The sequence below is a fragment of the Caloenas nicobarica genome, chromosome Z (assembly GCF_036013445.1).
Source record: "Caloenas nicobarica isolate bCalNic1 chromosome Z, bCalNic1.hap1, whole genome shotgun sequence".
NCBI lineage: Eukaryota > Metazoa > Chordata > Aves > Columbiformes > Columbidae > Caloenas > Caloenas nicobarica.
In genome coordinates this window covers 52,305,068-52,321,245 of record NC_088284.1, presented here as the reverse complement: position 1 = coordinate 52,321,245, position 16,178 = coordinate 52,305,068, and the positions used below count along the sequence as shown (strand labels likewise).

The following is a 16,178-nucleotide window of genomic DNA, read 5'->3' as shown; positions in this document are numbered from 1 at the left end:
AGACTGTATTCTTTATTTCCAGAGGCTGGACATGTCTTCAGAAGTCAGCTCTCAGTATGTCTTATTATATAAAATATCTTTGCATTTCTTTCAGTAGCGCTCTTGAAGTGACGGTCCAAGAATCTGAGCAAGGTATATGACCTGAGTTAAATGCTACTACCTCCATCACCCATATACGCCTTTATGACACTTAGAAACAAAACTTACAGTCTTTGTAAGAAGGACTTTTGTTCTTCTGGGAATATAAAAATGGAATTCAAAAGCGAGAAATGAGATGATGGAAGTGTGGAAATAAAAAGAGGTACTAATACACCATTATATTGTGGTGGTGGCAGGGGGGGGAAGTAATAGAAATTCAAATCATCAAAAGCTCATCTCTTGGCAGGAGAGCTAGAAAACACAAGAAAGCAAGGACTGAATTAATCATCCCATAACAATATATTTGGACAGTAAACTTGCCTCCTAAAAACTTTTTGGCCATTCTTTTCTTCATGTTGTGGCAGCCAAAGGAACAATAGTTTAGTCCAACTTCTAGAAACTCTTGTTTCGAAGAAATTAAGAAGTTGTTCCTCTGTGTGACAGACTGAGTTTATTTGCTACATTAAACAGCACAGCATATACCACAAAGAGAAGTCTGTGGTCTGAAACAGCTAGGATTACATTCCCTCAGGGTCAAACAACCACGAACCAACAGTTTTACACATTTCCTCATTGGTAAAAACAAATACTTTCAGGTTACACAAAATCACATGAGGTTAGCTAGCATTCTTGATGCACAAAACAGTATTTGCAAGTTGCCTCATACATTCAACAAGTGGGAAAAGCAGAGTACGAGAAGTATTACAAGCCATTTGTGATGAATGACAGATATTTTGATATGCTTAACTATCAACTGTTGGCACAAAACCAGACTGCCAAGTGAGAAGCAATGTAAATCAAAAAGCTCAGAGTGCATACAAAGCAGCGTGGCTCCTTCACCTGCTGCCAGTACACTTCAGTACCAGCTGCTAACACCCCTGCTCAGCAATCTGCACTTCAAGCTCAGCCAGTGAATATGTCACATCAAAACTTCAGGAAAAAAAAAAAAAATAGTACCAACACATGCTACATTCTTCTTCAAAATATCAAGGTACATAAAGTTCTAACAACTTGCTATTTACCTGAAAGGAAGATATGAAATGCTTCCAGCCAATATAAGCCTGTACACATCTTCCGGGGATTGTCTCAGGTATATTATCTGGTTTTGCGGAAAAAGACAGAAAAGAAAAATATTATTTTAAGATTGATATGAATAACTTCAAGTCACTTGTTTACTACACAAGGCATAATTAATTATCACAGAGCTCAAAAGTCTTGGGAAAGAGTGGCATCAAGAACTATGGTATACAAGTGTGCAACAATAAAACTAACACACACAGTATAAAATAATGGTCAACACAGAGGAATGTGTATTTTTGAACAAAATTTATAGATTTGTGCAGATGTTATCCAACTATGGGCTACAGTGAAAAAGCTTCTGTCCATCTGGATTCTTCCATGTTTGTATTGCAACTCTGCTGGACCAGTTTGTAGATTTTTTTTTTTAATTAAGCTTTTAAGATGTAAATCAAAACACAAAGCCCCACAGTGATATCAGCAAAGCTATGAATCACCTGGTCTACAAAACAATGTGTACACTCAGCAGACAAGATTAAAACAGTAATTCGTGTATGTTTTGATTTTCCTAGAGCAGTACATTTGCATTATTCCAAATCCTGTACTTCCTCCTTTACACTGGTGAGGCAGTAGCCAGTAAGTAAATCCAGATGCCTTAAAGGAAAAAAAAATCTGTAGATTCACAAGCAAAATCCTAAGAACAGAATGAAGTTAACATCACTAATGTCAGAATTTCTACTGTCAAAAACACTCAGAAAAGAATTCACAAAGGACCAACTCAAGACAAATATCTGAATGGTCTTCCACATGACACGCCTAATCTCTCTTTTATAGCCTCTAACACTAAGGTCTCCTTAAAGAATATGGTAAAACTCTTCTTTTATACAAAACGTGCCTTCCAATACTGTCAGACACCATCCCCAGCACAGCCACAAGATAACAACTGTTAGTTACAAGCTGTCATTAACAGGTCAATATTCAGTAATTTCAAGTTAATACTTTAAAATTGCATTAACTGAGCTTTAACACAGTACAGAAAGTTTTTGTTTTTCATTACTGTTCAATTAAATTATCTACATTTCTCATATTAATGTTTTTTTTCCTTGGAGGTTTTTTGAAAGCAAGAATCTTAATGAGTATTAATTAAACATCCACCAAAGTCCTCAATTTGGCATTTTTGCTTTCTGTTGCTTTTGACACTTTTTTCCTTTAAAAGTTGGCATTGCCTTTCAAATTCCTTTGATGCTGCTGCAAAGCCAGTTTGAACAAATGGCTTAACATACCTTCAACATCCCCTCTCCACAACCACACACATTCTTGTGAGGTGAGAATGAGAAGGGGAACAGATGTTGCTAAAACAAACAAACAAACAAACAAAAAATCAGCTTGAAATATATCCTAAACAGACAGCTAAAACATACATGGCAAGAGCTGATCCCTTTCATTTCTCCTCTGATTCGATTACTGTGTTAAGTATTTTCTAAGCATTCTTCCTGTGCAATTTGCAAAACAAAAGAAAAAAAACATGTCTTGTTTAAGTAGTTAAGTAATAATAACTGCATGTTTTGTGTGTGCGTGCTTTCACTGGGGAGTGGTGACTTTTGAATTTATGTTTACAAGTATACAACCAGAGTAGAAAAGAGACTTAAAAAGCCCTCGAAATGTCATTGAATAGCTGTTCCTCAGACGCCGGAGTTCCTTTTCTATTCTGCAGGCATATTCATTGCCCGAGCTGGATATAAAGGTTGTATTACAAGAAATTTCAAGTTGTGTGCTTCAATACAGTTACACTTTGCCTCTTGCAGCACAGTGAACACATATTGCTAGCAAACACATAAATCTAGCACTGCTTGCTTATCAGAAAAAGAGCCCTGCCCTAGAAAAACTTACAAAACAGAGACATGAAATGGCATTTGCAAACAGAAGGTAATTAAACAGCAGAAACAGAGTCTGTAGCCAAAAATGAGTCACCTGGAAAAAACTTGGGATGCAGTGCTGTCAGGCCGGGGTAACACACAGAGAGTACAACTTGTATAACAGGCAAATAGAAAAGCAGCTAATACTGGCTAATCCTGTAAGTGCATGTAGCTCAGAAAGGCCAAGGATTTCTCTCGGATCTCAGCTGAGCTTTTACCAGCTTCTCAAAAAAACCAAGCTTCAATGCAGAGGCATTTGTTTGCAAGCGCAAAAGTTGCAATAAGCAAGATTTTTCCATTACATTAAGTGTTATATTAAAATAAGTCTAAATAATGTTACAGTACACTGAAACATGTTGGCTCTTAAGCACAGATCTAACTTCTGAAATTACATTACCAGTGAAGTTGCTAGAAACACCATTTACCATGCATGTATGTATGGACTTTCCTTAACATAGGTATACGAACACTTGCTATATATAAGAACACTTGAAAAATATAATCTGATTTTGACACAAAAATCCAATGTCTATCATTTTTTAGTATGTACAAAAAGCACATTGCCAGATGTAATTCTTCAATGTGGGCAAGCTACTATGCAAAAATATGCAGCACTTCCTGTGCAACTGAAAAAATATACAGTATATTCACTGAAGCAGGAAGCTCTTGGAGTTGTATTTCTCAGAATTTTCTGAAACAGAGATCCTGCTACACTTCAGCTGTGACACTAATACACACACAGGATACAACACGTGAACAGTTGCAGACACAGCAGTTGATGAAATGGTCAGATGGTGCTCTCAGTGAAAAGGGGCTTGCAAAAAAAATAGGTTAGTATGAGGATATCTGGACAGCTGCAATAGTGGGGAGTACTCCAAAAGGGAAGAATGGCATTCAGCCTCTACACAGAATGGGAAAGACCATAAACAGATACTTACTTCACAAGGAAAGTATCCTGGCAGTGACACAACACAAGAAGCTGTGACAGTCGAAGTGGAGACAGGATCAGTTTCTGTCACAGCTTAAGACTGTAAGAGAGGACCCAGCTTGGATGCAAGCAAGGCCAGAGGGAGGTGGAACATGGGTGAGCCTGGGTTCAGGTTGTGGGTCAACCAAATTCCAGATCTGGAAATAGGTAAGAATGAAGGAGTGAGGGAAGGAGCAGCAAAGCTCAGAGATGGAAGAGCCATCAGGGCAGCAGAGGCCACATCTGCATTAGGAAGTAATGGTGCACCAGCACGAACGCACATGTAGACCGAGAGCCAGCACTAAAGATCTGACATCTGCAGTGTACACTTCAAGCAGCTTTTAACCTTCACAGCTAGTCCTAGTCCGGTCTTGTGGCCTGAACACCCATCACCTGTTAGGATCGCTCCTAAATTCCTCCGTAAAGTGAACCAATGTGCAGTGAGCAGGGTTTAAGAAAAAGATTCACTTCAAAAACATACTGCTGACACAAACTGAAACTGTAATATAGGGGGTTTTTACACATATATATAAAAAACTATGTCCAATACAGTTTCTGACAAGGAGGAGGGCACTTAAGTTTTAAAGATGAACAATTTCATTGGAATGATGTGGGTGAACAAAGGACTGAAGCAAGCCAGTAAATGAGAGAGCAAAAGCAACCAGAGAGACCTGTAGTAGAGAGGGTGTTGAGAGAGAGAAGGACTCTAAGTCAGTAAGCAGAACTGAAGTTTCAGATAAGAAGAGAATGGAAATGTTGATCTGAGGAACAGGATAACAAAGATATGTTTGTAAATTCATGAGATATGTACTGGGGGAAGGAAGGGAAATGGGAAAAGACATAACCTCCAGAAATCAGAATATACAAAAGCCGAAACCAGCTTGTCCAGGTGCTGATTTTAAGTTATGTTTCTGCTATGCTTTCTAAGACGGTAGAAACTTTTACAAATAAAGTTGTTTTCGTAAGTTAATGCCAAGAAAGTAACTAACAAGAAGTACTATTAAAAAGAAGAAAACCACGAAAATTAATTTCAAGCAATGATATTAACTGTTATTTGGCAGACTCAGGCATTTTCTGGGATAGTTTTGTCCATTCTTGCATATACAAATGGAGAAGAGTCTATTAGAATTTTATGTTGATTTCCCAAGAGGCTCCTTTTGTGTAGGCCAGGCAAATACTTGGAAAAAAAAAGAAAAAGTGCAGCTTTTTAAAAAACCCTAGAAAATTCAGCAGACCTGAAAGAAATCATCCACAAGTACAGTTGCTTCAGTTTTAGAATTTTCCTACAATCATATGCAAGTGCAGATGGGTGTACATATACATCTACATACACACACAAATAAACACAGAAAAATTCTTAAAATCCTTTACAAATCTTTTACTTAAGTACCTTCCAGTAAAATTGTTACTATAAGGAATCGACATCTTTCAAGCCAAAATAACACACCGTTTTATCACATCGTGTAACTACTTGTGTACCAGCAATTTATAAATTTGCTTTCTCTATGCACACAAAAAAAAAATCCTACTGAACTTCGAAATACAGCCAGAAATTTGCCGTTGGCAGTTGAAGCATTAACATTGCTCTAATCATCCTTTTCATTTCAGACATCTGTTTCTAATTAAGGGACCGCAGGCAGCCTTGTGAATGGTCACGAACCACCCGAGCACTGAGCGCTGGGAAAGGTGCACTCGGGCGCTGCTCCTGCCAACATCGCCGTGCAGCCAAACAGCCGCTGTCATGCTCATGGAATGAAACAGAAGGGCTTGCAGGACTAGGCGACCCAGTCTTTATTTATGAGCACTGAAAATCAACCACAGAATGAGAGTTCTTATAGCAAGGCCTGTTATTGTCTGATTCATGTCTGTGTTTTCAAACCAGCCCTGTTTTTTAAACAAAGGTTTCCTAGATAGGTGTTACGATCATGGAAACGGTATTCACAATAGGACGAAAAGTATTCCTGGTAGAAAAGGAAAGGAGACTCTGGTTGAAAAAAGGATCCTAATCTTTAATACGTGGGACTGCCAAGTGAAATAGTAACGCTGCATGCAAGACAAATCATGTTTGGTAATAATAATCTATGACATAACTCGTTGCTTTTTCAGGAAAATTAAATAGGATATTTAAGTATGCTGTACTGTTAGAAATGACATCGACTCAAGTCTGTAAAGAGCACTTTAAATCCATCTCTACAATGTGCTTAGTGTAAGGAAGTTTATCCACTTGCTTGACCTTAACTGCAAAATCTACTAAGGTTGCTAAATCACACATTTTAGCAACCATATTGACTAAAAAGCACGAGAATAATGAGATAATTAATTTTAAACTGCCTACAAGCAAATTTCATGTGATACAACTATGTTTCAAAAATGTCACTCACCCAAAATAGCCTGAACTGCTGTAAACTGTAAATAATCACAACCCACCCATTCTGAACAAACACAAATAACTACTGTGTGTGACCAGACTCAAACACAAGCTCACATACACGAGTGATTTTACTATAAACGTATGAAATATTTTGCTTCATTAAAACCTCCATTAGATATACTAGTCAGTTAATACATTAAATTTTCTAGCAATATTCCTCAGAAGAAAAAGATAAATGCAGCAAAATTAAAATAGAAATATATTAGAATAAAAAGCTTCTTGTATGGATTTGTGGTGTACTGAAGAAATGCACATGTGGCCAACAGTCCGTTCATTAGCAGAAACACAGTTGTTAAGTGGATAAAAGCGGCAGAGAGAGAATAAACTGCCTCACTCTGGCAAGTCTCTTTGTTCATCATAAACACAAGCAAGAAACCTCCAATTACCTCTTAAACAGCAGAGGGGCGGTATAAAAAACCCTGTTATCTGAGCAGGCTGGGCACATTAGTACTTCATGGCATCTAAGAAAGCAAGCAAGCACCATAGCGAGGGACCCCCAAAGAGCAACTCTTCTTCTCCCATGGAGACAAGCTGCCTAGTAAGAACATCGTGAGGAAGAACCTAGTACAAACAGCAGGAAAGGCTGCCGTCATGAAGACTAGTCATGATTTCCCAAATACAACTGCCAAGAAAGCAACCTTTTAGAGGACACAAACACAGCAAAAGCCTAGAGGTAACTTTTGCTTAAACCGGAAGGCCAGCACTTGCTCCATCTTGTCTCTGCCACTTGCTTGTCAGGCACAAGCACCTCTCACCAAAACGCAGCTTACCCACCTGTAATTTGAGCGCTTGCTGCAGTTACCCATTTACCACCACTCACTCTGGACCACTAAACAAACAGGTCCATCTGCTTTGCCTGGCTTAGCCAGAGATAATTCTGCGAACGCCATGGTAGGAACAGAGACTTCAGAGAGTTCAACATCACATAGACGAGTGCTAATTGCTTCTGAACCTCCAGCTTCCACCCAGCATTGGGCCCACAGCCAGGAAGGACACTAACAAACCGAAAATGCAAAAAAACAGTACTATGGATCAGAATGGATGAAGGAAACGCTGCTTACCCTGAAGAAAGAAGATGAGAAAATAGACAAAGTACAGAGATGAGTCCTGAAGAAGGTGACCTGAATTACAGCAGTTCATGGGGCGGTACCCTCGGAGGGTCACCCTCCAAGTACATAATTAGTGCCAGGCCTGAGAAAAAAAACACTAAGTTAATGCAGCCAAGGGGAGAGGGGGGAGCTTGGGAATTGGGTGGATAGGGCACAGAGGGTACATTTTCTTTATTAATATAGAAGGAGCAATGATGGAAGAAGCAGACTTTCCTCACCCACAGCCAAGTCCTGGCGAAAATCAAGAGAAGCCACTGTAGAGATCAACTCAGAAGATCACTGCTGCTTTGGTAGAGTGGTAAGGCCTGAACAGTGCAGACAGCTTCCAAGGAAAAGCAATTTTTCTTTAAAAGGTGAAGAACAAAGGTTTTCTTTCCCCACCCTCCCTTCTTTCCCCTCACCCCCTCTGCCCAAGTAAAGTGTAAACATTTGACCCCAACACACTGAATTCTGGCCAACCTTTGTGTGGCTGAACGTGCCAAATTTATGCTAATCTATACAGAAGAATATTAATCCCATTACACAGTATATCATCTCCAAAAATGAAACAAAATACAGAATTAAAACGGATGGAAGAGGAACAATAAGGGGATTAAGGTCTAAATTGTTAAGATTTACTCTAAAAAAATCACATTCTATTCTAAAACCACATATATAACAATGTATTTGAAAACTTTGTTCTTCACTTTTTAGGCCATGTTATACTGAAGAACCCTGTAGCTTGAGTTAGGCTGTGCTGTCACTTCAAAGTACACCTGGAAGGAAGCAGCAGATGTGGGAAGGGGAAGAAAGAAGTGTGTAGCCTGGAGAGTTCAGAAACTATCTCCACTGAAGAGGAAAGAAAGACAAGTTAGATGAAAGGGAGAGAGGGAAACATTAAAACACACCAACAGTGAAGAAAAGACTGAGAACAGACTTTGCTTGTAAACCAGAACACTGAACAGCTGTCCTTACGCTTCACCACAGTTAATGAAGACTTTCATAATTGCCTTAGTAGTCAAAATGAGCATATCCCCACATGAAATATAGACACACATATATATTCACACAAAAGATGCTGAATGATAAACCATTATAATATATCCCAATTCCTTTAAGCAGAAGCTATATAATGTTCTGTTTAAGAATGCAAATTTAGGGTCAAAATGACAAGCTTGGAAGCTGCTAGCATAAAAATATTGAATGTTTATGAGGACATACAAGTTCCAGAGGACAACCAGTTATATGCAGTTCATTATAGTTTTATAGTTAAAATGTGACTTTGTTAAAAAAAAAAGAGAACAAAACCAGAAAGCACACACACTTTGTCTGTGCTATTCCTGAAAACCTGGCAGCCTGTTATTCCCAACAAGTCACTTAAAGTACTGCATCTACAGGGCACCTTGCACCCAAAACTATGCTTAAGTTATCAAAGGCCTCACAATACACGCAGACAAGCACTGTTTTCATTACTAACTCTGAAAAGGCTACTTTCCTTCTCCGCTTCTTTGCTCTTCTCACTTGAACTCCTCCAACCTGATGCATTGCCATGCAGTTCCTCAACCTAAGGTAAGCTGCTGAAATGGGAACCCACCATGAAGCTAAAAAAAACCCAGAATCGAAGAGGAAAACACATTCAACCCACAGAAAACAAAACACAGTGGCTACCTACCACTACACTGTAAGGGATCGGAAATTAAATTATGATACTCAGTTCAAGCAGCAAAAAGCATTACCAACAGGATGGGGTCTGATTAACTCAAACTACAGAAAAGCTGCTTAAAGTTTTGACCAACAGCTGGATGAACCCTTCTCCATGAAAAAGCAGAGCACTTTGAAAAATTAGGTGGATGCTTAAGCCTACGTATGTTTTAAACAAAGAAGGCCTCTATATATTTCCGTTCAACCAGGAAATATGCCTATAAGCGTATATTTATCAGGCAATCTGAACAGATCCTATACCATTGCTTACCCAAGAGAACAATCCAATTCTCCCTGCAGAAGGCAGAAATGTGGTATGTGTACATTTGAACACTTCAGCAGGGAATGCTGTAATTAAGCCTGCCTCGTCGTGAAAGACCATTAAAGGGCACCAGGGAAAAAAAATAACCCTCAGGGGCACAGCCTTTCTTCTGTAATCTTCCTTCACTGGAATCCCTCCCACATCAATCTGTGAAGAAATTGTACCCTACTTTATAGAAACAGCAGTACCAAACCAAAGTCTGTTGCACTGGAAAGAAAACCAGTATATAGCTAGAGCTACCTCACCATTCAGGACTTGGAACTATGCAAGACAGACACAACCCTTTTCAAGGAGGGGACTGATACTCACGTAGTGCTTCACTTTGCTGTGAGTCTTTAACAGAAACCACTGAAATATTCAGCCTGTACAGTGCGATAACCTAACCACAAATCTCTGAACTCTGAAAATGACCGGTGGTTTTGACTAGCCTCTTTCTGCTATATGCCAGCTGTCTGCAACTATCCCTCCCGTATGCACTGGCTACTCAGTCATGTTCTTGTGTCATATTATACTTCAGCTGGATCTGTCTTAGCATCCGTTCTGTACTCTGCAACTCACACCTCCTTCACTGCAGTTCTCTGAAGCAAAGATTGCCTACTCCTCTGTCCAACACAGTTGGACATGTTAACTGCAACATGGCAGGGCTGCTGAATGATAAGAAATAAGATTTCTGTATACGACTATGTATATTTTTACATAGTCGACCATAGCATTTTCGTATTAGATTGTTTTGCCATTAGTTAATTTTCCATACAGTGGATTCTGCTCCAAATGTCAGCTGCTGTGCCGCACAATACTACTACGCGTATTCAGAACAAAAGTTTAGGGAAAAACAAAACCCGCTTCCTTCCAAATAATATCTGATAACTGAAGCCAGTCCTCTCTTGCTTTCTGGGCCTCGATTATGATCAAGTCACTACTAGAAGTAGCTCTTCTGAAAGCTGCAGCTGTTACGTCAACATAATGCCTTAACTGCAAACAAGTTTATTAAATCATGTTGCCAGTCTCCTTGTGGTTTAAGAATGCGAAGGTCTACAGCATCATTTCTAAGCTCCCGTGTTTCAGAATGACACATTTTGAAATCTAGTTCCTAATTGTAGGCAACAGGGAAACCCTGGGGAGCAGGAAATGGACCTTCTGCATGATGTAGAGAGGCAGCAAGGAGACTGCCAGCATCACAGCAAGTACTGTAAAGCCTTGCTGCTAATAAATGACCTAAGGCTACATGAACTTTGACCCCTGAAATCTCCAACATCAAAACCAGCACAGGTTCTCACTTCATTTTACTACTCAGCAAACAAGAGAGATGGTTACAATCAAGGCGTGTTGCAAGTCAAAGCAGAACATGAATATGGTATATCACACATCTCATTCTGAAGCATTCGGCATTTTATTCCTTGAGTACACCATTGTGTAACAAACACACGCAGCTGTGATGTAAAGCCAGTCATTTTCCCCTTGGGAGTCAGGGATCTGGCTCAGTACATTTCCATCCACCTTGTGTATTCACAGGCTTTATACCCGCTCTAAGTCTACCACATGATCTCAATCCTTCTCCTACGTTAACTGAAGATATCACCTTACATTAGAAAAGAAAGAGCCGGGGAAGAAAACATACGTTTAAATGTGCACGCAGTGGGAAATGATATACTGTACTTTGTGCAAGATTTTCTATTTTAAAAAAGAAAAAAGAGAGTATGTGTGGGTGGAGGAAAGGAAAAACATCAAGAAGCAGTCATTTTTTGTAAATAAAAATATTCATAAAGTTTGTTTTGTTTTTTTCCAGTTGTGCTTTTATGTCTTAGGAGCACAGATTGCAGTAAAGAGCAAAAAAACCAGAACCATACAACTCCATTCACATACCTGCTAGACTTTAAAAACTGTCTTAGTATGTGGTACTTTACTATAAAATATTTAGTAGGAAGGGTATTCAAGAGAGATCTTGCTGTTTTAAAAATTACAAACTGATGTAATGTAAAAATTTAAATACTTACTGCGTAGGAGCCTATGAGGAATGCAGCATTTGCTTGTTTTTTCTGATCAAAGCCAGTATAATGAATTATTTTCTTCTTTATCAATGAAAATGACTGTAACAAGAAATGAACAAGATAATGATTTTGCATTTTAGACCTTTCATGCCTTCTTTTATAAAATTAGAGAAATGCAAGGGTCTGTTCACCTACTTTCAGCCACATGTATTCAGAGGACCAATTATACTTTGTCCCTCCAAAGCTTTGGAAGACTCTATTGCATCTCTACCTAGATTGTTCCAGTATTTTCCCAGTATCCAGCCTAAATCATTTTTGATGCAAATTACAGTAATCTTTCTTTTTCTCCTTAAATGCATTTAGTAGTTCTGACTTCAAGCTCCATGTAACGGACAGGTGTTTATGACAAGTAAACATAAAGTGGCATTCTCAAAAACATCGCAGACACGTTACAATCACAATAATTTTGAAAATGGAATTTAGACTTTTTTATTCTTAAAGTAAACTTGACTCTAGATAAATCAACTACTAGTTGTTTCTAAGGATCACAGCCAATGGAAAATATATGCTTAGATTAAAATATTTTGAGACTATTTCTAAATTTTATACTAAATAACTTCTAAAAATTTCATCTCAGCTTGGCATGTAGTTTCTCCCATTATCTTAGAACAAAGATGGAATGGCATTGCCAATAAAAATGACACTTAGGTATGTGATGGCAGCAAAACTCATCCCCTAACTGGCCCTTGAAACAAATTTTGATGCGCTTGAAATGGTATACTTTGATCAACTGCTAAGCTATCATAAAATGTCACTATTTAAATAGCAATGTTACTTGCTCTCATACTATTCAATGCCCTCAAGATAAATAATCCCCACATCACTAGTAGTATGTTCCCGGCAATCCTAACACACCTCTCCAATATCAAACCCAAGATATTAAAAGGGATTATAATATAGACTTGTGATGCTTCAGAGCATCCTATAAACAAAAATCAGAGAATCTTCTCTCCAGTAAACCTGTTCATAGCATCAGAGGGACAGAGTGAGCCTGAATTATGCAAACTAATACCAGTGACAGACAAGGAATTAAATATTAAAAATCTGTTAAACTATAATGTTCTGTGTACTTCCCAGTTTCACAGTTCAGTGGCAGTTTCAAGATCTAAGCAGTTTTGAAGAGGCAAACTGTGATTCACATTAATGCTAATAAGCTTTTTTATCTGCCTAACAGATTTTATACTCCAACATCTGTTAGAGGTCACCTAACTTGAAGTCATTCATGTTAATTAACTCAGGAACTCTCTGTTTTAAAGACATCATGCTCTATCAAGAGTCCAGTCCCCAAAATTGCTGAGCAACCCTCAGAGAAGATAATCTTTTAGGAGCTTAACATTACTGACACAGTGGTGCACCTTCTGGGTCATAAAAGTGGCTTTTCCCTCCTGATCCTCCTCCTCCCCAAATTCACCTTGATAAAATTTAGGATTCATATTCAAAACCTAGCTGGATAAGTAACCCAGGAAAGCACCTAAGCAAAATAAACCAAAACACTTTTGGCCCACTTGTTTTTGTTCCTTAAAATGTCAAGAATATTGAATAAAAAACCCCAAGTGTTACCTGTAATTTCTTATTAAGCTTGCAACAGTATCTGTAAACCATTGCCAGACTGAGTGGTCCAAAGTCTGCATAGAAGCTGGTAGGAGAAAGGGGAAAAATTGTACATTACCTCTGTAAATCCCTTTTTTTTTTAAATCAAATGCACAAAGCAAGGAGCAATAATATATATGTGATATATGTGCATCATTCTAAAAACAAGAATGCCTTCTTACATGCACACTATTTTATTGGAGGGAACAGTTTTGTCACCTTTATACAGAGACTAAAACTTTCTTCTTTGTTTTCCATACAGCACCACTAAAAACCAAACTGGAATCCTTAAGGTTTGAAAAATTCTCACTATGGTATCACCCTGTGACAGCAGTTTAGAAACTCTATTTTAAGAGCAAACTAAAAGTTTTGCTTTAAAAGAAGGCAATTAATATTGCTAACGAAAAGTAAACAGAGAGAATAAAGATTGATAGCACTTTCAAAAATGGTAAGCACGCCCTTGGTCAAAAATATTTAAAGAATTAGCAGCATTCCAGATCACATACAAAGGCATACGCTGTTCATTACAGGGGAAATAATATATCCATTGTCAGCTCATAAAGACTTGAATTGATTTTGCCAGTTTTTTCTCTTATTCTAGGAAGTTCAGACATTCCACTTAGTACTTGAGCAACCAAAGACATCCCCTTCAGCTCGGCAGCCCAGTGTGCACTTCTGAACATACAGTTCCATCATGTGCCTGGGTCTTCTAACAAGAATGTGTACAACGAAAACTTCTGCTTGGATAAGATTTTTAAGAAATCCTGATGGGAAGCCAAGAAACCATCCAAAGACATATAAATCATCATGGCAGATAAGTCTGAGAGGAACAAACTCATGTAATTAGTTCTACAATGAGAATGTATGTTTACCTCAACAAATTTAAAAACTGAATGTCAATCAGACTAGTTCCTCATTGCTGTTGTTCTGTTTTATTCCAATCATCCGTAAAAAACAGGAAAAAATATGTCTGTACTTACTTCTCATACACAAGTTCATCATCTATGCAGAAATAATGAGTATTTGCAGCTCCACTCTTTGGTTTTTGGCAGCGAATTGCAAAATAAAGGCGATCTGAAATGCAAGAAAATGTAAAGCATTTATAAACATCACATTTTTATGATGAAAGGCTGAAGCATTACTCGTCAACAGAACAACCTCATATGGTTTAAAACAAACTAAATCTTCTTTTAAGTATCACTGAACTACACATTATTATTTCTCTGGTGTTAAGCAACAAGGCACACAAAGATTGAGGCTTTTTGCTCACCAGTGTTCCCATAATCTGCAGCTCTTTAGTGTTCTTTCACGAACAAAGTGTTAGGAGGAAAACTACCTGTTTGATGAATTCGCAACACAGCATGACCGTGACTTGCACCCTTTCATGCAGCAGAGACCCACCTCTTTTTGGCAATACATGCCACCTGTTGCATTCCAAATACCAACACAAACACACAGCCCCCAACCAAGTTATGAATCCCTCAGCATCTCACAGCACCAACACTAAAATCTAAACAGCAAAGCGTGCTCATGCCAAAACACAGTCAGTTCCCATCTTCACATAAAATGATGATTTCAAGAGCAGTGGCACGCAATTAAAGTCTGCAGGTGACAGATGCCAGAGGGATGCAAGAGGACAAGACAGCAGCCCACTGCTGCCCATGGGAGCATCAGCAGAGCCACTGCTTGGACATCCCATTCCCGTCCCCATCCCCATCCCAGCTGCCCCTTCAAAGCCTGTATGCATGCAGGCAGAAGGCACCTTGCCTTGGATTCCTTTTTTAAGCTGAGGGGAAAAAAATGCCAATGGTATTCACAAAGATATAAATTATTTTTATGGCCAGGGAAGCTGTAGCCCCAGTGAACTTTAAACACTGAGACTCTGCTCCTGCTGTAAATTGCTGTGTGCTCGCAGTAATTGGTCAATAAAAATTGAGGCCTTGCAGCACCATAGCAAAGCTCTTCTTCCTCCTGCTGAAAATATATCATTACAAGATCCATGGATTAAAACGCAAATCTAAAAGGAAAACCTGATTTTTTGCAAACTAGTTGCCTGGAACAGATATATTACTTAAATATCAAAACAGATCACCTGAATATAAAACATATAATTTCAAAGCATAATTTCTGATAAAGAAAAAACGTATCTCCTTTTCCAGAGGGCACGAAAAAAGCCGCAACAGTTTATGCTTCAATACAAAATCCTTCATGACTAGCACTTAGAAATCATTATTTGTATCTTGAAAATACACAGTTAAGTATGTCACGAAATTAGTCCCCATGTCTGTATTTCAACACTCACATGCTCAGTGCTCACCTATGCACAGCAGTATCTCAGGGGGTGGAGGCAGACAACACCACCAAAAAGTGTACATTGGCTGAACGCAAATTCAGCAAAACAGCAGCCTCTGGTTTGGCTTAAACATTTACAGGTCAGGTGCAACCAGGGGGATGTACAGTAACTCCTGAGCAAGTAGTTAACAAGGAGTTAACAACCTACTTCCTTACTCTCTCAGCAGCAACAACGCACCAAGCCTGCTTATTTCATTTCTAATAGCCCCATCTTGCAGGCACAGCAGCTGCAGTACTACCTGGGAAGTGCATTACCCGCTTAGGAACTTCCGTACCTCCAACATTTACCAAAGCATCTCCTGACAACAAGCCAAAGGATAAAATTCAGAGTAATACTGTGCTTTTTTAAGAAGTGATTAAACTGGTCACAAAAGGCAAATACATGTGGAGAAGCAAGTGCACCTATGCCCCAACTGAATGCAAAATACACCACGGGGAAAACTGCTTCACAGAAAGGCAGTGCTGGGAAAGCGTTCAGGCCAACGATTTGGGGTGGAGGTAGCCCCAGCTTCCCACACCTCCCCTGCATCTGTCCCCACCACTGTGTTAATCCCTGTCCTGTGTCAAGGTGGATTTGTGTGAATCAGAAACTGTAACAGGTATCCTAC

The 16,178-nt window shown here is 38.8% G+C and overlaps 1 protein-coding gene across 3 annotated transcripts in view; it reads right to left on the bottom strand.

Moving 5' to 3' along the window:
- CDC14B (cell division cycle 14B) overlaps positions 1 to 16,178 on the bottom strand; it is a 47,809-nt gene that overhangs the window by 25,016 nt on the left and 6,615 nt on the right. For all 3 annotated transcript variants that reach the window (XM_065656114.1, XM_065656112.1, XM_065656113.1), the window contains exons 2-5: positions 14,199 to 14,292; positions 13,189 to 13,264; positions 11,575 to 11,667; positions 1,161 to 1,237 (exon numbers count right to left, since the gene is read on the bottom strand). In XM_065656114.1, coding sequence (XP_065512186.1) covers positions 1,161 to 1,237; positions 11,575 to 11,667; positions 13,189 to 13,264; positions 14,199 to 14,292 — 340 coding nt within the window. The remainder of the gene's footprint in view (positions 1 to 1,160; positions 1,238 to 11,574; positions 11,668 to 13,188; positions 13,265 to 14,198; positions 14,293 to 16,178) is intronic.